Source organism: Lepidothrix coronata, unplaced genomic scaffold (assembly GCF_001604755.1).
Source record: "Lepidothrix coronata isolate B3197 unplaced genomic scaffold, Lepidothrix_coronata-1.0 Scaffold9, whole genome shotgun sequence".
Classification (NCBI taxonomy): domain Eukaryota; kingdom Metazoa; phylum Chordata; class Aves; order Passeriformes; family Pipridae; genus Lepidothrix; species Lepidothrix coronata.
The window spans coordinates 3,419,637-3,445,199 of record NW_016690189.1 but is presented as its reverse complement, the minus strand read 5'-3'; the positions used below and the strand labels follow the sequence as shown (position 1 = coordinate 3,445,199).

The 25,563-nt window shown below is 37.3% G+C and overlaps 2 protein-coding genes across 2 annotated transcripts in view; one reads left to right on the top strand and one right to left on the bottom strand.

Annotated features, from left to right (window-relative positions):
- Positions 1-15,473, bottom strand: part of METTL25 (methyltransferase like 25) — a 45,169-nt gene extending 29,696 nt beyond the window's left edge. The window contains 5 exon segments of the mRNA XM_017804478.1: positions 5,900-6,000; positions 10,270-10,434; positions 14,255-14,289; positions 14,291-14,413; positions 15,427-15,473. Coding sequence (XP_017659967.1) covers positions 5,900-6,000; positions 10,270-10,434; positions 14,255-14,289; positions 14,291-14,370 — 381 coding nt within the window. The 5' untranslated portion in view covers positions 14,371-14,413; positions 15,427-15,473.
- A 263-nt stretch (positions 15,474-15,736) lies between these two features.
- CCDC59 (coiled-coil domain containing 59) lies at positions 15,737-21,286 on the top strand. The gene is made up of 4 exons (XM_017804570.1): positions 15,737-15,883; positions 17,044-17,269; positions 18,573-18,672; positions 20,912-21,286. Exons 1-4 carry the CDS (start codon positions 15,754-15,756, stop codon positions 21,071-21,073), a joined length of 618 nt encoding a protein of 205 aa, XP_017660059.1. The 5' UTR covers positions 15,737-15,753; the 3' UTR covers positions 21,074-21,286.
- Positions 21,287-25,563: the final 4,277 nt, after the last annotated feature.

Genomic DNA, 25,563 nt, shown 5'->3' with positions numbered 1-25,563 from the left:
TGTGAAAACAATCCATGCAGCTTTGTTTAATGTGAAGATGCTTTTGTAATAAAACAAAGAGGCTCATATGTCACATGTACTTACCACTGCTATTCTGGAGGAATGAGTGATAGCTGACAGTTTAGTTTGTCTTATAGTTGATACCATGTGCTAGTACAGTGACTGATCTAACATAGAAAGGAAAACCCCATACAGCGTATTACCAGAAACAACAGTAACCTGAGACCTTTCAGTACATCATCACAGCTTTACATTATGTATGTTTTAATTTGTAATAAATACAAATTACAAATACACAATATTTTATAAGAACTGGCAGAATGACATTTCTCTAAGGAAAAAAAATTATAATGTTCACTTCTGTCCAGGTATCTACCAAAAATTATATTGACTAGATACAATGACCTCTTTGTAGATGTTGCTGAAAAGTGATGAAAGTGTTTGCTTCTAGAACATCTCTGTCTTGTTCTTGGTCTGTCAGACATTCATAAGAAAGCTTACACTGATATCTCTATGTACAAATTGCAGCATACGCTACACAGATCCATCCCTTCCTAAACCCAGCCAGCACGGGTTTAAGAAGGGCAGGTCCTGTCTGACCAACCTGATCTCCTTTTATGATCAGGTGACCCGCCTGGTGGATGAGGGGAAGGCTGTGGATGTGGTCTGTCTGGACTTCAGCAAAGCCTTTGACAACATCTCCCACAGCATACTCCTGGAAAAGGTGGCAGCCCACGGCTTGGACAGGGGCACTCTCTGCTGGGTTAGGAACTGGTTGGAGGGCCAGGCCCAGAGAGTGGTGGGGAATGGTGCTACATCCAGTTGGCGGCCGGTCACTAGTGGTGTCTCCAATCAGTGTTGGGCCCAGTTCTGTTTAATATCTTTATTGATGATCTGCATGAGACGATTGAGTGTACCATTAGCAAATTTGCAGATGACACCAAGTTGGCAGGGACTGTTGATCTGCTGGAAGGCAGGAGGGCTCTGCAGAGGGACCTGGACAAGCAGGAGAGACAGTCTGATTCCAACAGGATGAGGTTCAACAGGACCAAGTGCCAGGTCCTGTACTTTGGCCACAACAACCCCATGCAGCACTACAGGCTGGGGACAGAGTGGCTGGAGAGCAACCAGGCAGAAAGGGACCTGGGAGTTTGAATTGACAGGAAGCTGAACATGAGCCAGCAGTGTGCCCAGGTGGCCAAGAAGGCCAATGGCATCCTGGCCTGGATCAGGAACAGTGTGGCCAGCAGGGTTAAGGCAGTGATTCTTCCCCTGTACTCAGCACTGGTGAGGCCGCAGCTTGAGTACTGTGTCCAGTTCTGGGCCCCTCAGTTCAGGAAGGATACTGAGGTGCTGGAGCAGGTCCAGAGAAGAGCAACAAGGCTGGTAAAGGGAATCGAATGCAAGTTCTATGAGGAGAAGCTGGGGTTGTTTAGCCTGGAGAAGAGGAGGCTCAGGAGAGACCTCATCACTCTCTACAACTACCTGAAAGGAGGTTGTAGCCAGGTGGGGGTCGGTCTCTTCTCCCAGGCAACCAGCAGTAGGACAAGAGGGCACGATCTTAAGCTTTGCCAAGGGAAGTTTAGGTTGGATATTAGGAAGAAATTTCTTACAGAGAGAGTAATCAGACATTGGAATGGGCTGCCCAGGGAGGTGGTGGATTCACTGTCCCTGAAGGTCTTTAAGATGAGACTGAATGTGGCACTTAGTGTCATGGTCTAGTAACCATGGTGGTGTTGGATCAAGGGTTAGACTTGATGATTTTGGAGGTCTTTTCCAACCCAGTTGATTATATGATCCTATGATCTTAAAGTCAACTGCGTAGTTTTTTACCAGGTAAGAATACTCAATACAGCAATAGTCTCACTGAATGAGAAACAAAGACTTATTCTTATTACTCTAATTATTACTCTAATAAAAAAGATTTGGACAGTCATGGAATTAGAAAGAAAAATTTGAGCCAATGTCACTAGCAACTACACAGAACAGTGGAGAACACATGCTATTAGGTAAAATTGTTTACCCAGGCTGCATATGGTTTTCTCATCTGCAGTTATCATGTGATATTGCTGTATATTTGTAATCTAGGTATGCTACATCCATCTGTACAGGAGTGGATTTAGTGAAATAGAATTTATATAATCTAAGCATACTTCTGAAAACTACATTTATTTGTCACATTTATCACCAATATTCTCCTCTGTTCAAACCTGGTGAGACTGCATTTGAAGTGCTGTGTGACTGCATTTGAAGTGCTGTGTCCAGTTCTGGGTTCCTCAGTACAAGAGAGACATGGAGCCCCTGAAGCAGGTCCAGTGAAGGGCTACGAAGATTAAGGAACTGGAGCATCTCTCTTACGAGGAAAGGCTGAGAGATCTAGGCCTGTTCAACCTCAAGAAGAGACATCTGATAGGGGACCTCATCAATGTCTATAAGTATCTGAAGGGAGGGTGCCAAGAGGATGGATCCAGGCTCTCCTCGTGGTGCCAAGCAAGAAGGACAGGAGGCAACAGGCAGAAACTGATGCAGAGGAAGTTCCACATGAATACGAGGAAGAACTTTACTGTGCAGGTGACCATGCACAGAACAGATTGCCCAGAGAGGTTTTTTGGAGTCTCTCTCACTGGAAATATTCAAGAGCCGTCTGGACGCAATCCTGTGCAAGGTACTCTAGGATGACCCTGCCTGAACAGCAGTTGGACCAGATCACCCTTTCCAACCTTACTCAGTCTGTGATTCTATCATTTAAAAAGGAAAGAAAATTGTTCAGGGAATGATTTTACCTACTCTTTCATGTAAAAGATATTACAGTTATGCAGAATATGCACACCTCCACTTCTTGAAGTTTTTAACTATTTCTGTGAAAAGCAGCATTTGGACACAAGAGACAGCTAGTGAATTATTCCTAACTCCTAAGTGTGACCTCTAGTGGCTGTAGATACAAGCTGCAGTTTGGGGAAAGTTTCTTTAGTTGTTTCCAGGTAAAAAGAAAACACTAATACATTGTTAAATTAGTACTGGGAGAACAGTTTTTAAAGGAAAGGAAAAATTGACTAATAATAAGCAGACAATGATCTTGTACTGAAAAGATAGACTGCATTACATTATTCCCTGCTCTACCTTCCCTTGATTACACAGGGAAAGGTAATCAGCAATCTGTAGCATATCTGTCAAGCATGAACCTTTAAAATGAAAATTCCATGATATAATAAACTCCAAAGGTCTTGTCCACAGTGAGCTGGGTACTATGTTTAAACACAGTTTCTGGCACAGTGCAATCAAGAACTCTGTCTCCAGAAGCATTCCAACATTTCCCAGCACCAAATCACAAATGTAATGGATGCTGATGCAGAATTATATCATCCTTAAATTACACATTGCAAGTCTTGCTGCACATGCTGCAATTTCCAAGGAAAACTTTGACAAATACATTAAAGAAAAGAAATGTGCACTTAAGCAAAGAGGAATCAACACTGGCTTCTTTTCAGAGTTTAATCAAGCATTTCTTTAAAAAATAAAGTTCCACTTGTATGATAGGAACAGTGCTTAAAGGGGGCAGTAAACAACTGAAAAAAAACCCTTTAGTTATTTTCCTTTAATGTTTTAATTCAAATCATGAAACAAGAAGTGATTACAATGGTATTAAAATTTTTGCTTTTATTCTTATTTTACTATTTATTATACTACACTATAAAATATCAACAGAGAGCAATATCCTCTACCACCCATGACACATCATGGCTATGGAGGTGAGATGGAGGGCATTTTTCAAGCTGTCAGTGATCTGTAATATCGGAAAGAAACACCCTGAGGGCATGTGCTGTTGTAAAATGTGTTTTCATGGCTCCAGATTTTTTAATTAAATGCCGCATATATTTTGTTTTGTGAGAAGGATAGAAAAAATCAATAAGGAAAAACTCTCCTAAAACTTTATAATTGCTGTATTCATTTTAAGTTGAAAGGAAACCAAAACAAAAGGATTTGCTTTTTAAAGACTGAGAAGGAAACTTTTCTTTTTTTCTCAAGGTAACAGGAAAGCTCTTTTCATATATTAGGGATTTGTAACTTTGCACAAATAAATGTTGCTATGGTGTATGTCTAAAATGGAAAAAGTTAATATAGAGCAGTAGGCATTTCATATCCAGTGATATACTGAAATATTTTTCATTAAATGTTACAATTTTTTCAAAAAATAATCCTATGTAAAAAGATACTCCAAGCCATCTGATAAAAGTGCATTATGCCTGCATGAAATTGCAGCATATTGACATATTGACATTATATTTAATAATGATCGGTTTGAGATTTTATTAGTAACCAGCTACATTGAAACTCCAGTTAAGTTATTAAGATGGCTTTACTTTTTTACTTTGTGAACACAGGTTTTTCTTTCCTTCCTGAATCTCACAGGAACTATTTAAATCTAAATGAAAATGCTATATGAAACACCATCTTACAGCAAATGCAGAGAACATTTAATATTGCATTATAAGCAAAGTATACTCTCCTACAGCTTTTTCAGCACATGAAAGTCTTCAATACTTGAACAACTAATACTTGCCTGAAACAAAAGGTCGGCGAGTCAAAAAATATGCTTATGATAGAATAAAAGACTTTCACAAATCTGCTGCTACTCTATTTCTGTTCTTTACAGAGCACATCCACTTTAGGAGGGCACCCACACCTGTCACTGCAGCTGGCCCTTAAAGAGCTGCTGGAGAGATTGCCTTCCATTGCTGTAAGCAATCACAGATGCTCACGCATTGATTGTGTCTCATCCAGTAATATTTGGCCTTAATTGCAGCTCTCTATTTACTTGGTAATTCCAGTTATAAGAAGACTCCCTAAAGCTTTGCCTTCATCAGTCATACCTCACAAAACAGATGGTCGGGACTGAGGTCTAAGGTATGGAATCTAACAGAAAGTTTAACACGGCAAAAACGTATAAGAAACCTATATGCATGTAAACTGAGGAAATGGTATTGGTGTACTTTTGTCTAATAGAATGTGAAATACACTACTCAAAAAAGTCAAGTATTATTGGGTTGCTTGTGTTTTGTCAACAGATCCATAAATAAAACTCTGCACAGTTTTAATGAAACAGCAATGTAGTGCACTGTGCAATCATAATTACATGTTAAAAAAAAAAAAAGATTAAGTTACAATCAAATTTGAGAAAGGAATCCTGCAATTCTTCACCATCCAAGGAAGAACTTGCCATCTGATGTATGAAATGGCCAGCTTATACAGTAATTGCTGGGTGATAATGGTGTTGGGTGTCCAGTTGTCACTGGTGTTCTACAAAACGTATTTCATACATACTCTGCTACGCAAATCGCTGCTTAACTTTGTCTCTCTTCCAACTAAAAGGGTCATAACTAAATTCCTAATTGACAGATCTCAATTCATGTTAAATAAAGGTCAACAGTATTAAACAATAGAAAATAATTTAAATCTTGTGCCAGAATAAGATGACCTTTCCAAATCTCTCAAGATACCCTGGTATCTATGTGGCACTCTCGTGTGCCTGACATAAGGCAGCTCTCCTACTGACGCTTACGGAAAATTGCCAGCAATATCATACTGATAAACAAGGCAGTACTTGTCCATAGCAAAAAGCAGTACAGTTTTTTGCTGCTCAACATAGAGAGGATGATCATAATTTCTTAAAATTACTCATGAGTGATTATGAGCCACTTCAAAGGCAGCGCCTTTGGAACTACACATTTGTGAACAAAATTGTCTTTCAGCTTGGCCCTAATGGCTCTTCTTTAGCTACAATTATGTACAGGAAAAATAAAACCTGCAGTGACAGAACATCAAAATGATGTATTTGCATACAATAAGGAGAATAATTCGAAAGGTATGTGGTAACATACAGTAAGAAATGCTTTCATACCTGCTTTATACCACAATAATTCACTATGTTGTCTACCAGCTCTGACATCACCTGCACTTCATGTGATTTCTTATTATTCATAAACTCATCTGCTTTGATACCTGTAACAGATTAAGAAAATAAATACACATTAACACAACCTATAACAACACAGACTTGTGACCAATCAGGAAGAAAATCCCAGCTAACATATGCTACAGTGTTCATATTTTCAGGATAGTAATTTTAAATTAAAACTTCACTAAATTATTACAAGATTAAACTTCTGAATTATGGATGAATTAGTAAAATTCTACACACTGTAAAACTCAGGGGTTTTTTAAGACGTAGCATATCTAATACCTGACCAGATATTAGACAATAACTACTACTATAAAATTGTGCTATTTCTCCCTGTCCCTTAAAAAATATTTATTTTTGTCTCATTTATCACATTTACCTTGACATAAATGAAATATAAGGGCAGGGACAATTAATAATCACATAGTACAGCTTGTTAATGCTGCGGATTTGCTTACAATATCAAGTAGGAGATACCACTAATAAAAGTTATGAGTGATGCTGGGAAAAGTCAAAGGAAGATGAACCTTCCTTTTCTTTATTTAGCCTATGGGTGGGTTATAGAATTGTTATGCCTTTATAGTAGAAAATCACTCATTTCAGTGTTGCTGGAGAACGTGTTAACGAGATGGAGTCAATATTTATCATGGGTTTACTGCTTGTGGACAACACCAAGCATCCACTTGCTAATCTCTGCGCCACCCAGCTAAAGTAGGAGCTCAGAAGTCACTCCCTTGGAAGAAACCCACACATTTCTCTCAGGGGACTAATGCTACAGTACACTTGGATATAGTTAAATTGATGGAAATTTTTCTGAGTGATGGTAGAAGAAACTGGATCATTACTGATGAGCATGCACATAGAAAACAGGACTTTTCTACATGACTAGGTGGATTAATATACTTTTCCATTCTCTGCTTTTTGCACAGTATGTGTTCATCTGTCCAGAAACTGATCATTAGGCAAAAACTACGTTCATTCCTTGATCAGATCATGCTGGGAACAGAGCCAAGTATGTTACTTTTTTAAAAGAGAGTGGGGAATTGAACTGAGCTCATAAGAAACCCAGTGTTTTCTCTATTTTTCCCAAAGCCCACAGGATCTCTCATTTCTTAAACATCTGGGGTTTCTATAATAAACTGTTATGACAGTACTTAAAATCTAATATAGACTCTATGAACTGACAAAAGAAGAAATAGACTAAAAGACTTAAACAAAACAAAAAGCAGAAACAAGTGTTTGTCATTTCACTGAAGATTCTCCTGAACTTTAAAATTGTGAAGACCTACACAGCATCCTAAAAAGCTTTTAATTTGTAAGCATATCAAATTAAAGAAAAACAGACAGGAAAAAAAATAAAAAGAACAAAGGTCTCTCTCTCTGTTTATTTTGAACATTTTTGTGTCTGGACAGGCTCATCAGAAGAAGCAGCAGAATCGGAACAGGAAGAAACAGACATTTAACTTCTTGACAGAAATAAAAGTTGTTTGACTGGTCTCCAAAGCAGAACTGTCACTTTGAATGATGATCACATGTTGCACCTTTACTCTTTTCTATATTATGAACTCAAAAGACCGAATGGGGTAATGCTAGGTGAAGTATTATTTCAGAGAGTACTTAATCCAAATTAAGTATTTCAATAATGGTAGAAACCCAGAAACATGATCCAACTTATATAAACCGAGGTTCCAGATGAAAAAAGCATAATTTGTTGATATCTACATATATAGATTATTTATCATCTTAGCTAAAGTTTGTTAAACATTGTTCAACTTCTTTTCCTGCTTTCTGTAGCATGAACACACTATTTAGATATTAGTTCAGGGAAAATGATACTGTTTGCAGAAAATTATGGATTTTTAAATAAATTTTACTGTTGTTGCATTTTCTGGAAAATTCTGATAGATTTTTACATTATTTTGAAAAACAAGCAGACATATTACAAACTAATACAAAAAAAATATCTGGGGACTGTTTTATATTGCCCAGACAATTGAAAATTTGAATTAAAAAAAGTATACCAGTTTTACACAAACTGGGTAAATTCCTTCTTCTATCATAAAATTACTTCCTTGAAAAAAAAATACTATACATGTAGATTTCCTTATTATGTGTATAACTGATGTAGGCAGAACAAATACTAATTTCAAAAAACATTAGAAATTTAGAGAACCATCTCCTTTAGTGATGAAAAAAATGAAGTTCAAATACTTTACAGAAGTAACTTGGATACGATAAAGTAACAGAAAGCTTAAGGTTAGTAGTTTTAGTTGGTACTGAAATGCTGCTCATTTCCACTGTTAACCCCTAGCACAGGTACCTGTAGAGAGAGTACTCTCAATCCAATCTTCACTTCCTATATCAGATATGAACCCTCTAACAAAACAAGTTTTCCCTGTTGGCTTCCTCCACTTGGGCCGGGCTCTCCTGGACCCCGTGTGCTCAGTGCGAGCAACCTGATGGTGCAGTCAGGACCATGGTGATTCCCATTAGGAAGCAATGGGGAACACCCTTTAGACTCAGAACTCCATTCTGAGTAGTTGTGTCCACAACATGCTTACAATGTTCATGCTTACCAATTATTCCGAGGAAGAACACCAATATTTCTATATTAAGCTTGTGAAGAAGTTAGAGAACTATGTAAGTATGCAAACTGTGGGAATAGGCTCAAAAGCCTGTTTGTCTTAGAACAAGAAAACATATTAAAAACATCTGAAACATAAATGGAATTATCCTGAATATAAGCACGGCCATCATAAAGTTGCCAATTTTCTCAAACTTACATTTCTCTTGACTTGCACACTTTAGCGTGTCAGGAAAAAACCATATCTTCTAAAATGCAGAATTAAATCCAAAGTACCTAAAATAGCTTAAAGTTAAAAGATCACAACTTCCATTTGGCAACTTGCATGTTATGAATCCATAACTTGGTATTTTGCTTCTGCCAAATGAGTACCAAGAACTTCAATTAAGTTAACTGATACTTACTGCCAATTCAGCACAAAGGTTTTGAATTATAATTCTATTGTATACATTTGGAACATGTTTTATTTTTCCTATGAATTACAACTTAGAAGTACTGCAAAAGCAGAAGTCCCAGTCCCAGTTACCCAACCAAGCACCACTCCTGCAACAGAGAACAAAATATTCAGCAATTATTTCTGACGCTCCATTTTGCATGACAAGAAGATGAAAGAATCCTTGAAATATTTGCTAAGAAAGTTGATCCAGGTATGAACTTTATGAGTATAAGGTAGAACTACAGAATTACAAAAAATTAAGAGGAACATGGGGAATGAGATCATAATAAAAATGAAAGCAACTAAAAAGCAAGTGGGGAAAAAAAAAGCAGCATACAGTTGTAGAACTAGAAACATGGGCTTTAGATGAACTGAGAGCATAAGGAAAGAAGCCAGAAAGTAAGACAAATGCACAACAAATCATTCAGACTATCTTAGCTATGGCATTCTAGTACTTCCACGGAGCTAATAATGGAAAATGGCAAAATTGGAAAGAGATCACTGTGGAAAATGGGAGAGATGCACAGCATTTATATAATAGTGCTATCACTTAGGATAAGACACGTCAAGAGTTTTAACATATTATAGAGATAAAACACACTCAAAGGCAGAGAGCTGCTCAATCTGTCTCTTAAAAACTAATGAGAAATCTTGAAGACAGTGACAAGTCTAGAGAGACTGAGGACTCCATGAATAGCACATTTGCGTAAAAATTACAGCAGTCCAAGTTAGGATAAATGACAGTTTATCACCTGATTCAGAAAAAATAATCAGGGGTAAACCTCCCAGTGTCCAGCTGGATGCCAACTTGAGAGTGTTTTAATTCAATTTTTTTAACTACAGAAAATTAAATTAGTCTAGTTTTATCACATATAATTGGTATTAGTCCAAAACATACACAATTAAGAAAATCTTTTTTCTTTTAAAACATCATTTTTCATATTTTAGGGTGATACTTTTAAAAAAAGTGAGAGTAGCAACTATGATTCTTGCTACTCAGGGAGAAGACAAACAAAGAGAATTAACAAGGTATCTCAAATAGTGATGTGCCCACTTCCTGACCCATCCCCTTTAAAACTGAATCTCAGGATGGATCTAGATACTGAATTTTCAAATTTTAGCAAGAGAATCCATTTTCTAAATAAAGACAATGAAGAAACTATCTAGGAACAAATGAAAATGGAAGTGAGAAGCATGTAGGGAGAAAAATCCAAACAAACCACACTTAAAAAACATGACTTGCAGGACTATAGAGAATAAATAAACATTAAAATACAAACATAAATATACCTGTTGCTCCTTGGCTGTTTCCTTTCAATGCTTCAAGTACATCTTCTAATGGGGTACACACTCCAAGGTTGGACAAAGAATAATACTTAGCAGCCAGGGCAAACAAATGTACATCAATAAGTTTCTCAGAGTTTTCACAAAATGCACTGGAAAACATGTCATCATCTGCAAATAAAAGAAAAGGAAACAGTGCTCAACAGCTCTCTAGTAGTGCTGACAGAGAACTACAGGTAATTCTTAGTATACTGGGCATTTATCTTGCTTCAGTAAGTGGTAAAACTCATTATTTTTCTCCATCTGTATTCACCCTTCAGAACTGAGGTCAAATTTTAGTCTTAGCTGAACTAGTGTAAATGTGGAAAAATCTATTGTTTTAGCAGAGCTACTTTAGTATAATTGACAAGCTAATTCAGTCAACATTATCACTTCTTTTGTTTACAAACTTGCTCATTATATGTTTCCTAGTCAGCCCCATCTGCCAGTATATGCTACTAGATTTTTTTAAAGCAATGCAGCTGTTTCATATATGAAGTGTTTTGATTTACAATCACTCTATTCATGTACTTTCCAAGCTGCTTTGTAACGGGTGAATCTACTGGGAGAGTTAAATTAATTTTATTTCCAATCAGATGTGGGCCAAAGTTAGATTCCAATGTGTATTTTGTTAGATTCATGATGAAGTATTTCAGTTTGGTATTACTTAGCTCTTAGGTTCAAAAATCTACATTTATTTTTAAGTGAAACGTATTAGTATGATTAATTTATTAATTCTGAGATTGTTTTGTATTGTCTAATTCCTCCTTATTTTAATTAAAACTATTTGTGAATTCTAGATAGTTTTGCTAATATTTTTTATATATTTGTAATTATTTAAAATATCTAAAAGGTAACCAGTCCAGCAAACAAACTTTTATGAAGATTTGGAAATCTCCTGCTTTGTCTTTTGCGTCATGGGTAGATGTTGAACAAGTATATACCCAGCACAGCAGCTTTCTTGAATCTGGCATGGCAACAGATAGAGCTGTTTGTACTGACCTCAGCTCTAATGCTCTTAATTGTCTTGCATATATTACAATTCACTGAAAACATTCCCAACAGTGTCGACATGTTAATTTTCATGGTATGACACTACAAAGGCATGAGTGAAGCAAACAAATTTTGGATCTAAGGAAGAATAAATACTGTCTAAGCTATAACCACAATTAACATACTTTCCGTGTCTGCATGGCACTTAGTCTACTTCACTCCACTACAAAATCAAAAAAGAAAGCCACCTTTCTCTCTAAACGACTGCCTTATTTGAACCTCTGAACACCCAGTAAATTTTAGGTAGTGAACCCTTCATGAAGCATAAGGGTCTAACAGGATACTAGAGACCAGAAATAAAGAATGCAGTTCTTTAGGCAGAAGGGGCAATTTTGATTCCTAATGTCTCTTCTCTAAGATATACTACAGAAAGACAAGAAATTAGATGTGTGCATTTTGAAATGACTGAAGAAAAATAAATCCGGTTTCTGACAATACTTTCAAATCAAGCAAATAATGGAAGAGACCAGTGCAATGGGATAAGATAGTCAAACACTTTGACCAGTATAGAAAACCATTAAACCGATAACCTTGAAGAAATTTACCCTCATTTTTCCCATCTGACCTTCAAATAGCTCACCAAAATCAACGACAGAGGTAAATATTCTGCAAATTAGAGTTCACGATATTTAGCAACCCAATCTTCCTTTCACCTTAGTTCCTGCTGATTCCACTACATCACAGAAATAAAACTTACCCTGAAACTTAATAACTTTTCTAGGTTAAAGTCTGGTTATTGAAATTGGGAGTTTTCTGCTTCTTTTGCCAGAACTCGTGAAAAACTTATAAATCCACTACTTGCTTGTTTTCACTTTTTCAGCAGCTGACACAAAATATATTTACTATCCTTACAAACCACACTTAGGTGAAATTAAATGCAGCAATACCCATGTTCTATGACTTCCTTGAACTTGGTTATCTAGTGGAAGAACATGAACAGAACTATAAGGATCTCATACAAGATCACTAATGTATTACCTGTAATAATACTCCTACTAAAGTTAAATTGTTGTCCCAGCTTGCCAACTAAAAGAAAAAAACCCCAACCGTATTAAGGTATCTGAAGCCTAACTCCAAGCTACAGGATGGCAGCTGTCGAACTACGCATTATTTATGAATATTAAAACCAAAAGTTTTCTTGAAACGTTTCCACGCTGGATGCTCAAAAAAGGAAATCTTGTATGTCTTTTAACCAGTCAATCTGTATATTTGCAAACAAATCTTCAGAGGAAAGAAAAATATGGCCAAAAATTGGAATTACAGTACAAACAGTAATTTACAGTAAAATATGAAAATACTTAAACACACATTTGTCTGTGCCTGTGTCCAATTTACAGCAATGACGCGATAAACAAAATGCAATATAGCAAATGTCAGCTTTTTGATGTATAGAAATATACACCCGTTTTCTGAATCTAAAAAGGGACCATTAATTTTCCTGCAGGGAACAACTCAAAACAAGGATTCCATCCTTTACATGGTCATTATGATGAAATGCCATCTTATGAGTGTTTGAAAATATTCTTTGAAATTGATTTACAGAACATGTGATGTAATGTTCTGCAACATAATTATCTTTTTTTGCATATAATACTGTACCGGGAATTATAATTTCTTGTTTGCTAGCTTCTAAAACTACAATTCAGCATATGTTTGTCAAAATCCCTACAGTAACATAAAACATTGGCCAGAATAACAGCTTTGTGCCAATCTGCAATGATGTAACTTTTTAGTTTGCAGAGCTGTGTGAGTATGAACTGAAAATTTCACATTTTGAGATCAATTCTGTCAAATATAGTTTATGTTTCCCTATAATTTAACTTGGGATCCCTATTAGAACAGATCCTTGAAAACTTTTCATAATAGTTTGGGGATTGCATATGTATAAATGTAAAACTTCTCAAACTCTTAAGGAGCAAAGGTTTTACCATGTGAAATAAAAATGTAATTTACACCTATTTTGAGTAAGGTATTTGGGAGTGATGACCACAAATTCATTTGAGCATGCAAAATAAAACTATCCCTACAGCCACACTCCAAAAAATGTAGCTCTCTGCATGGTAGCATGTTATGAGGGCCTTTTAATACCCTTTTCAAGGTAATAAATAACTAAAATTTAGATATCTGATAATTTTGAACATGGAAGAGTAATTTATGTTTATGTTCGGTTTCGAAATCTCTAATGGTTGGTTTCTGATCTCTACGTTATTGAGTCACACTAGTGCACTCAAACTATGACACTAAGTTTCTCCATCTTAATTTTAATACAAATATAAGTAATGTTTGCAGGTATCTTCACTGAGAAACTCATATTCTACTATTAAGTCTTTTCATCTTATGACTGGATGGACAGATACCATTCAGTCAAATGAGTACGGCATGAACCACCAAATCAGCAAGAACATGCCCATTCCATTACAGTGCCTGCTGTTAAAAAGCATATTATAATTTTAAAGTTAGAAAAAGGAGCAATTCTTTTTTTTTTTTTTAATTAGCAGAAATAATCCCTGCAGAAAACACAGAAAAAATTCTGTATTTTAGCCACAGCATGCAGGCTTCATATCCTTCTAAAAGGTGTGCTTCATTTTAGCCATAAATTGCCTCTTTTGTTTCAGTAATTTCTGTAAAATCGATTTTGAATATAGATCATTATTTTTTAATCTGATTTTAAAATCTCTAAAGCATACTCTGCCTTTCTGGTTCTTATTCTACTCTACAGGCCACCACATCGGAGTTTGAATACTTTCATGGGCTTTTCCATAGAAATGGGTAAGGTCAGACTAATTTTCAGTTAATGTTCTCTTTTTTATGATTTCATCTAATAATTAGTTTTGTTCCAGCCTCTATTTACATTCAATTTTATGTTCTGTCTCTGAGTCAGTTCTGACTCTGACATTACCTGTCAAGAACATTAAGTTTGTCCTTGCTGCTTCCCAATACTTGCTTGCTGACCGGACCACTGCCTTGTTTCCATCTGGCTCTTGAAGGTAATTTATAATCCAGTGTCTTTTTCATGCACAAATAAACTCTGTGGGTTTTCTTCCCAGATACTTCAACCCTTTAAAAATGAGGCTTACAGTTAATATTTTGAGAGGTCTCTAGATCCAACAGTGAAATGCTGCAAGTGATGTAGCAATTCACAGTTCTTCAATCTCCTTCCAAGTCCAAATCATTATCTTAGCCTGTCTTCTATGCCAAAAAGTACACAGCTCCACATGCTACTTTCTGTGGACCCTTCTAGTATGCTCCACATGCTTTCCCGTCTCACGTGCCATTTAACACAGCGTTTCAGTGCTAATGCAATGTGACAGCTATCTACACTCCATAAGCTTTGGCACAAAGCAGGTTTTTCTCCGCTAAGTGCTTTGTCAGAGATTTTACCTTGGTTTTGAAACTGATCTCTTTGCTTGGGCTCAGTCCCCCCAAATACCACAGCTTTCAGATCCTTTATCCTCATTTCTGTGCTCTGCCTGAAAGACTATTACTGGTGTGTTTCCCTTCTACTCGGACTGCAGTAAATTCAGTAACACAATTTCATAGCTGGCTTCCTCTTGAGTTACGTGAAAATTACTAAAAATATGAAGTGCCTCTTAAATAGATCTTGTCTGAAGTAAAACAGCTGTCTTCCTCTGCCAGACACTCATTATTGCAGATAGGTAGGAAAGCAGTGTTTAAGCCTTTTCCAGCTGTCCTCCACATCTCCAGTTTCAACATCTGACTATTACACCTTTCCACTCATGCGGAGGTTTTCTGTTTGCTTTGGGTTTTTTGGGTTTTGTGCGTTTTGGGGTTTTTTTGTTTTTTTGTTTTTTTTTAAATTTTACTTCTATTCTTTAGAAATTAGTCAGAGTGAATGAGTCTGACAGTTTAGAGTTTTCGTTTCGTTTCTAAATGAACGGAATGAAATTTACAGAATGAGACCACAGTCACAACTGCCACTACTGCGACACTTCCGCAGCGCAATTCCCACCACGACTACGCTTCCTCCGGACCGCGACGGGTCCAAACACCCCCCGTTTCCCAGGAAGAGCCGAGCGCAGCCGACGCCCCCTCGCTCCCGCCCCCACTCACCGCACGGCGCCGCCGCGCTGTCGGAGGCCCCCGCCAGGGGGCGCGCGAGCGGCCCGGCCGCGCGCAGCGCCTCGAGCACGGTGTCGGGGGGCGGCACCACGAGGCGCTCCCAGAGCCCGCGCGTGAAGAACTCCACGGTGTGCGCGCGGCACAGCGGCAGCGCGCGCCGCACGAACCTCGCCGCGCGCCTCAGTGCGCGCGCCGCAGCCGCCGCGGGCAGCTGGGGCGGGAGCGCGCGCGCCGGCCGCGACATGGCCCCCTGCGCGGCCCGGCGGGGCGGTGGCGCAGCTCCGTGACGTCGTCGGGGTGCGCCGCGACGGCAGCGCGATGGCGGCGGCCCGGCGGGGCGGGCACGGAGCGGCGGCGGCCACGGCGGGCGCGGGTGCCTCAGCGCCCGGCCGAAAGCGGCGGTGGAGGCCCGTCCTGCTGCGCAGCTTCGTGGGCAGCGTCCAGGAGGGTGAGTCGGGGCCGAAGGCGGTGCCGAAGGTGGCCCAGCTCCGTGGGCCAGCTCCGAGCTGGGCCTTAGCTACGGCCTTAGCGAGGGTTACGCCTGGCGGAGCCGCGGGCCCGCCTTGCCCGCTGCCCGAGGGGTAGTTCCGGCCATCGGCACGGGGCCAGGGGCTGCAGGGCTGGTGGGGGCGGCCAGTGTGAGCCGGAGCTCCCGGGGCTCGGGAGTGCAGATCCCGTAGAAAGCTGTACCCTAAAACATACTTGAAAACAGGTTCGGACTACTGATGTTTATGCAGATGTAAAGACGAATAGGAAAAAGAGCATTTGCCTCAGCAGCACTTTTCTGAAGTTGAAACTTTGGAGAAAGAATTAAAAAAAAGTTATGATTAGTTTGACTTCCCTTTAGAAACTGTTTTGTTAGTGAATATTATGAAAGCCAGTAGCTCTTAAGACTAGTGCAATAAAAACATATTAGGAAAAAAGCATGTTTGGCTTAAACTTTGGTGAGTTGTTCTATACTGACGGACACTGAAACAACCATTGTTGTTTCCTTTAAGGCTAAATGATTCTATGATGTAGCATACCTCTGGAGCTGTAGAAAAGCTCGTTCTGAACACGTATAGAAAGAAAGTAGTAGCAATAAAATACTGTTTAAATGCAAAGATGTAATTAATTATTAATACAGCATAATACAGAGATTTAGTGACTTTTTGCTGTGTCACAGCAGCTGCTGCTGACAGTATTACTATCAGTGTCTTCCTGAGACTACCTTTAGGAGCTTATTTTGGAATCTGTTTTGGCGTTTCTTACGAAGCTGTCTAAAGTAGGAAAGAAGTGAAATGTTAACACATCTTTTCACTGGATTTAAAAAGCATTGGCAAAGGTGTATAATGTTGAGCAGGCATTAAGGAGCAATGTCTGCAGTCTTCTCTCGGGTTTAGGCAATAATTTTCAGTAATAATTTTCAGCAAACTTCAATGCAACAGTAGGGAATTATAATTAAAACAGTCATTGTTTCCTTGAATTTATGACTGGTTCTTATTAAAATTGACACACGTAGTGGCTTTTTCTATTTTGTAAAGAAAACAGATTGTCCTGACAACAGTTGAATGGTTTGGTACCGTTTGAGCACAGGTGTATTTAACTCACTTTTTCTTATGTTTTCAGGACGAGGATTTGCATTTCGGAGGAAACAAAAGATCGAAAGACAGTACAGGAGATTATTGAGAAAGGGAAGAAAGGTCCATTCCCAACAGGATGATCAGTTTACTGATACCTATCCAGAGCACTTGAAACATCTTTACCTCGCAGAGGAAGAAATGCTTAAGAAGCGGAGGCACAGGACACCAGAGGATTCAGCGTTATCAGAACAAAAGCTTAATAAAGCAGAAGAGTAAGTTTTTAAAATATGTCTTTAAAAAGAAGTAATTGTTTCAATCACTAAAGAAATACTTTAGATCTTATACTTTACATGGATTTGAGTATGGTGATGTGCTTTACTGAAAATGCCATTAGGTCTTAAATATTTTTCGTGATTGTAAGGAAAATAAATGGCAATGCAAGTAGCTTTGAGACGATGAGACATCATTGCACAGTATTGCCACAAGGTGGAGATAAGAATAAAGCAAAAATTCTTCCTTTTTTTTCCAGAAAAGGGTGGTATTTTTAAATGAAATTGCGAGCAAATACATTCTCTTTGTTTTTAATCTGAATCTCCTTGAGGCTGATGGCTGCTTTTCACCTTTTTGTAGTGCAAGTGATAGAGTAATCAAAAACTTTGTTAGTGAACAGCCACTAAATATCTGGCAAGGCTTATATTTTTTAAGTGTGAAATGTGTTTGCTACCACACTATTTATGTAATGGCTTTGTTGTAAATCAGAAAAAAAAAGTTACAACTAAATAACCCAAAAAATCCACTCAAAGTAGTGGGACAGTAAATGCCAGACAAATGGCACTGGTTTTTTTCTTCTTTTTGCTTTGGTAAAAGTTATATGGGCAGTCTTTTATATTGCATTCTGGAAGGAACATAGTTGCAGTTCCTTATTGCACAACATTAAGGACAATACTGTACCTTTCCAGTATCTAATTTCAGAATGTTAGTATGCCATCTCATTCAAGAAGAAACTTTTAGAAAGGGGTTGTTACTACTGTGCTTTTTCACCTTGCCATGTCAGCCTGACTTCTCTAGCAGGCAGTCTGCCGACACTGGCTGTCCTTGCATCTCTGCAGCTGCATCTGTGTGTTGGAACTAGAAAGAGATAATACAGCTCCAAGCTAGTGCATTCGGGTTTTCTAGCTCTGACGAGGTTGCATGATGGGGAAAACTCTTTACGTACTCTTTAAACTTCATGAAATATCATCCATGTGAAGATCCAGCAGATAAGGTATGTGTGTTACTAAAGTTGTGTGCAGTTCAGTCTTTGGTACATTTTGCATTGAAGGAGTTTAGTTTGTTGTGTTTTCATGGTGATTGCTCACTGAATGGTATGGAATGGTGTTGGGTATCAAGTAAGAGTGCTGCAAACAGGTCTACTGCAAACAGTGTAGAAGGATGACTCTTCGATGTCTGTATTTGCAATTAACTTCCCTGAATATGCAAAAAACATTGGAAGTGATTCTGCAGTGCCTGTGGGATATATGGTTATATCTGCTTGATGATAATCAGTGTCTGAAGTACATGTATGTTTTGTTACAGGTCAGTTGTGACTGAAGGGAAGTTTAAGAAGAAAACATCCAATCAGAAGGCAAAAGAAGAGTACGAGAAAATAAAGGCTGAGCGTGCTAGGAAGAAAGAGGTAAATCTTAAACAAAGTTCTTTCTTGACTGTAGACAAAGGCTGGATTAATACCATTTCTACCTGTCAGTGTCCCACAGAGGACCGTAGGAGAAGAATACAGGCATTAGGACTCCTTCAGTGTTTTTCAACTTGACAGTAGTATTCAGGCATGCAGGCATGCAGAATATCATTCTCTTTGTTCTTACCATTTTTGTCTTGCAGTTGCTGTTAGCAGGATTTTATTACGTTAGTTGGTACATCAAGAAAAGCTTAGAGCTCTATCTGCATATCCCAGTGGATTATATTAGACCACTTAAATATTGTAGAAGGGGAAGTAATAACAATACCATCATCTCGTGATGAAAAGTTAAATATCCATTCTATTTCTTATGGCGTTACCATAATGCATTTTACCTTTTGATGTGCTTTGCCAGCAGTGAAACAGTTAAATGTAATAGTATCCATGGCCAAAATTTTTAGTAATTCTCCTCATTCTAATTTAATGGGAATTATTTTTACAGGACATATTATAATATTATCCTTGTTGAATAACTCACTTGAGTTATTGATTTGAGAGATCCTTATTGAACTGGTTTTATTCTTTCCCAGTACATTGTTGCACGGTAAAGTGGCACATAGTGCAACTTGCAGAAGTTGTGTGACTTGCTGCTGACATACTAAATTTCAGTAACTATTATATAAGTATATAGCTGGATAAAACACTCTATTTCTTTAGTTTAGCCGTATTTAGTTTTATGCCAGCTGATCCTTTTGTGAGTCTGGGTGAGTTACAAGGTTATTCAGCTGATAGCTGCTTTTTTGAATGTTAGCTACAGATCATGCCAATAGAAATGAATGTTATGACCAGCTTATTTAGAGGGAATGGGAACAAGTAAAACACCAGCAAGACTGCAAGGAGTTTTCTTTGAGCAGCTCATAGAAGTTGCCTGAGGGGAGTTGTTGGCATTTTTAGTCTTATTCAAGATATTTAGGCAAAACAGCGTGGCTAAGTGCCACAATAATAATATCATTTATGTGGAGTACTGGCATGATTATCACATACTTTACCCTCATGTATGTTAGCAAACACTGCATTTGCTGTTATTTCTCTTGGGAAGAGAAATAAGCTTAAAGACATAGTTTTGGCCTCCACAAAGGCCTTTTTTGGTCTAAAAAAGCTAGGATTTAGTAAAGATCAGGAAAAAATACTAATGTAAGTAGCAACTGTCTAGATAAGATGAACGTTCTTGCTTTGAGAAAGCATTTGGTTGGTAGCTTAAATGGATGTTGTTTACAACAGTATGCTGACTAGTGGTGAAATTATTAAATAGGAAGTGAATTACAGGTAAGTTAAAGTAGATGCTGCTCTGCTTTTTTAAAAAAATAATAAATTATATTAATTGTTTTGGTAAAATAACTGCAGGATTCTGAATGGAGAGACATTATCTTTGCATATTTTTGGATCTTTTTTTGTTCATTTATTTGGCTGGTTATTGGTTCTTTTTCCTGAAACCTCTTAGATTTCTGTTTAAAAATATTTTTTTGGGTTATTTCTGGTTAATTTTATATTCTACGTCAGGGAGCAAGTCATACTAGAACTTGTACGTCACTGGAGCTATCTATGCCATGGAAAACAAAAATATAATTGCTAAATTGTGATTTGTTCAGGCATTCTGCAGAAACATCCACCTTTGTGGTCATCGTGGCACTGCATTTCAAAGACTAAACTTTATGAGAAAAAAGTCTTCCAAATGAACTGAACCTTCAGTCTGATTTGTGGCGTATTGCATATTTGAGTTCTATCTGTCTGTCCCAGGCCATTGTGTCCAGTATTGTAGCACATCTGCACTGCCGAGACATTTACACGGGAGCTCCTGTGTCACACTCTTTCTGCCTTGCACTCAAGAGGAGAAAGTGGGGACTTTTTTGCCTCTTTTTCATTTAAGGAGAAAAGTCGAGGAGTATATTTTGTAGAAAGGAAGTAGTATGCATCGTGGCAACAAACCTTATTGTAGGATGCTTTACTGAAAAAACTTGACTCTTTTCTTGAAGCTTTAGGCTATATAGTGTGTTTTGATTGCAGTATATGCTGAAAGAGCATCCTGATTATGCTTTTAAGTGTAATGGTGTTTCTACTGTTAGTACAGTACCTAATTGCCAGTATCTATACAAAAATAAATTTTATTGCTTATAGATAGCTTCACAGTCATAGAAGGTATGTAATTGTTTCATAATCATGTATCTTTATTTAATTTCAGGAAGCAGAAAAAAGAAAACAACAAAGAGAAGAAGCTCAACGGTTGTACAAGCAAAAGAAAATGGAAGCTTATAAAATATTGAGTAAGAAGACTAAAAAAGGGCAGCCAAATCTAAACTTACAAGTAGAGTTTCTTCTTCAGAAAATACAGCAAAATACCTAAACTTCTGCATATATTTGAGTTACCTGTGGACATTTTATTGAATTACTTTTAATAAATAATGTTATTTTGCTTCTATACTACTTGTGTTATTGGCTTGATTTGTCTCATCAGTCCGGTAGTGATATATTCATCCTGAAAATATGTATTGTATGCTGAGAGTAAGAGAGAGATCTGGTACCTTGAAAATAAATGGTCTGGATTTCTAAACTTAAATTCTATTAGCTACCTAATATCCTGGATTCAAAATCAATAGGGCCTGGTGCTGTCTGAACATGAATCTAACACTTCCTGCAATTGTGACTACTAAATTATACTTACTTGGGAGGACTGAAGTGATACGTGGGACATATTTGATGTCTCACGAACTGCTGGTTGTAGGAGCATGTCTTGTGTGCTTTTGGATAGGGTTTGGCACATGAAAACAGAGAACATATACTATACTTGGATGGCTATTATTTATCATTCTCCACAAAGAAGAAAACTTACAAAAGATCCTAAAATGGTTTGAATGTAAAGATCTCATAGATTTGACACATACTTTTTGCTTGGTGATTTTTGCTAGCTATGCTGTATCAGATAGATGGGTTGAGGTTTTGGTATACTGAGTGTATCAAGTTTAAATCTTTGCTCTTTGGAACATCTTTAGAAAAAGATTTCTTTTAAACTTTGATTTGTAGATGCAGTTAGTGATCTTTGACCTAATAAAGTGAACGCATTCTTCGTGAGTCTAATAAGTTTCCAATAAAACAAGTAAATTATTTTCCTTAAGTTTATACAGAAGAATACTATTATACTTTTTCCTTTATTTCAGTCTACTTTGGCAGCCAAGAAATAATACTGAGGTTTTTTCTGCGTATAATAAAGATTAGTTAGGCATTAAAGGAATATATTGGAAGAAATTTCTTCGGATGTGCTTCATAATATTTGCGGTATGTTTACAGTATTGCAGTATTATTTGTAGTATTACATTATCTCATTTAGAAGTTGATGTCAGCTGCAAAAAAGTCCTTATTTAAAATGCGTAGGAAAAATAGTTTTGAATTGTATGACAAGCGCTGTTAAATGAGGAATAGTTCAGGAGTTTGTGTAGGCTGAAATGTTACTTGTGTCAGTATCCTGAAACTTTTTCCACTTTATCTTGTTATACTACTTGCAAGGCTTTGAATCCTCATGCTGTAATGTCATCTGGAAAAACTACACGCAAGGCATAAGTTAGTGCACCAACAGAAAGTGTGGGAGCTTTTTCTGAAATGGGCATGTCTGTTTTATGAGAAAAAGGAAGTGTAAATTTAACATGCTTATTGTGTTTTAGACTGTTCCCTCTCTGGTTTTGGTCTGGGTTTTCCTGCTTTTTTTTCCCCCAATAATTGTTGTAATTGCCAGTTTCGAATGGTTCTGAGCTGAAATATTAAAGAGCGGAAATCTGTGAGACTAGAGAGTCTAGTTTGATTCTTATCATTCTAGGCTGTCAGCTTTTACTTTAAAAAATGAAAACAACAAGTATTTGCAATTATTAGTTATGGGGATTTTTTTATCAGGAGGGCAAAAGACTTAACATGTTAGCTTTGTGTTCTTTCTGAATAACATGAGACACCTTCCATGTGAATTCATGCTGCTTCCGTTTTTTGGTCGCATGTGTCTGTTACTCTGTATGATCTCTATCATGTTGAAATGTAAAAAAGAGGATTTGTCCTCTTTTTCACAGAAGAAGTCCTGTTGCTGTTCCTTTTTTTTTTTTATAGTCGCACACTCTTTAGCAGTTTGTTTTCTGTTCTCTGAAAGCCTGCAGATCTCAAGTACTGATATCTTTCCAGTACATCATCTGAATTAGATGAAGTGGAAGGGACAGAGCTTCACAGTTTTACATTTTATTCTTGTATATATAAGTTGTGTAATCAGTGAATGCAGGCAGCTTTCCAGATCTCTCTTTTTTTTCCCCCCTTTCATTATAGACCAGTGAAATGGTGAATCAGAAATAAGGAAGGGAAGAAAGTACAATACATTCATATTTTCTTTTTGGTTCTGAGGAACAGAATCTGAAGCTTTCTTTGCTCGTTTTGCAAATAACTTCTTGGGAAATCATAATAGTAACTGAACTAGATCATCTCATTAAGCTAACTTTGACAGCCCAAGGACTTTCTTACCCTGTACCCATCTCGAAAGAATTTTTTTCCGTGCCACTACTAGCAAAAGTAAAACCTTTGAAGTTTTTAATATTTACATTCAATTTATTTTATTGTCCATGTAAGTTAGATCAAATATAATGTAAAATAAATACACTTCTTTTCAAAACAGAATCTTAAATTGAATACTTAAGAATTAATTTTTTAATTTGTTCTTAGTTTCAAGGATGCGTTGTCGATTTGTGTGTAGAAGTATCTACCAGATTGGTCAGGCTGGTGCTGTTAAGTGCTTGTTTCCCCAGGAGCTGCATATGCTAATTGAGTGTTTATATTAAACAGTGTTTAGGCTGATATATTTTATGCTTCCTACCTACACCAGTTTTGGGTTTCTCCCTGATGACAGGACTGCTCTGTTTTTGTTGAGGATTTTCCAGGGAGGAGTGGAAGAAGCTGCCCTTCACAGATGGCCATCTCTGGCAGGAAATTCATCTGGTCTCAGCATGTAGGATTTACTGTGCACATATGAACTCTGCATTCAGTGTGCACACAGTACATCTGATCTGGCCCAGACTCACCAGATTTATGGCAGGAAGCTTTATGGCTGATCTGCACTGGTACTGAGCATTTGAAGCTTCCAGAAATTTTACTGTGTGTTTATATATACAGGGGACAAATTTAGCTTTGTCAGCATTCCTGAGTGTTGGCAACACAGCATTCAAGTCTGCATCCACACTACTGGGTATTTAACAGTTATTTGAAATTGTTAGGTCATCAAACGTCACAGACAACATTATTGGATACAAAAAGTCCATTAAGACCAAATATTTCATAACCCTATATGTTAAGAAATTTAAGCTAAGCTTATTTTTCATAAATGCAGTTCCTTTTGCTTCAATGTCCTTTTTCAGTTTGCATCTTATGTCCTGAGGATAGTTAAAAATTCCCAAACATTCTGTGCTTAGAATTATGGAACATATATCTACTGGAGGTAGAATGTCTCCTCTCAGATATAAAACTGTAATATGTGATAGTTTGTATTCCACTGTAATAATGAATGTGAGATTTTGTCATCTGAGAGAAATATGTTATAATTTCTGTTTGTGAATACAGCACATACGTTTAATTCTCCAAAGACAATACAGTGAAAGCTTTTTTTAATGCTGTTTTGATTTCTCCAGATAATTGTCCATCAATAGAAATTATAGATATAAAATACATAAGTTCCTTCTATGTCACAATTTTTACTGATATTCATGATTTCTTTTCCTCCTACTTATTTAATTTTGGTGGAGTTTTGTAATTTTTCCTTATAGGTAAGATAAATAAAGTTGGTATCTTCAGTGGAAAATGGTATTTGGATTTAATGTAGTAGACTGGGTTCCTTTTAAAAGAACCTGGTATGCATGAAAATACATTTAGTAGTTGATAAACCAACACACATTAAAATATCAACTTATTTGTGGTGTATTTTTTATAATTGTTGTATAGGTGTCAATACACTGGATTGCACTGCAGGTCTGAAAACAACACTACTTAATATGCACTATGCTCAAGATTAAAACAAAGGGGATATAATTTACACACCCACATTAACACCTGTAAACACTGGTCTGATGTTCAGGCAATTCCTTAAGATAGTCACTTTTTATTTTAAAACTATATTGTCTTGTCCAGGTGGTAGTGGTTACTGTTGTCAATGTTATTTTAAAACCAATTGTATACATCATTTTGTGCTAATTTCAGTTTCTGAACCTGCAAGTGTATGGGCTGTTGCTCCTCAATCCTTACAGTATTATGCTCTGAAGGCAGTGGAGGCATGCTGATAAATTGCCTTTGCACTAAGAGCAATAAATCATGCCAAAAATTACAAATATTTTGTATTTAACAATTATTTTCTTTGGGAGTGCAGAAAGGGAGCAAAACACAGTTACAACACACACAGGAACACCTTCCACTTCTGCATTTTACTTTGTAGTAGAGCAAGTTATCCAATTTTCAGCTGCATATGTAGGGCCAGGGCAGATCTTCCAACCCACGTCCTCACTTGCTGTCCCTGTTCAGAAGAAGCACACTTAGGAATGGGCTTCATCTTCAATTGCTGGGGCTTAAGCACACGCTTGAAGTTAATTATGTAGAGAAATAAAAAGAGAAAACAGAAAGCTACCTCATCCTTCCTTTGACCTCTTATCCTGTTTGGCTGTTTTTTTCTTTTAAGTTGCAGCCTAAGTCTTGGGATTTTTATTTTTTTTTTTCTAGCAGAGTAGTTTTTTGTCTGTTTTTTGTTTTGTTTTGTCTTTTCTTTACAGGGAGAACCAGAAGAGGATCTGGGGAACTACAGGCTTATCAGTTTGACCTTGATGCCAGGGT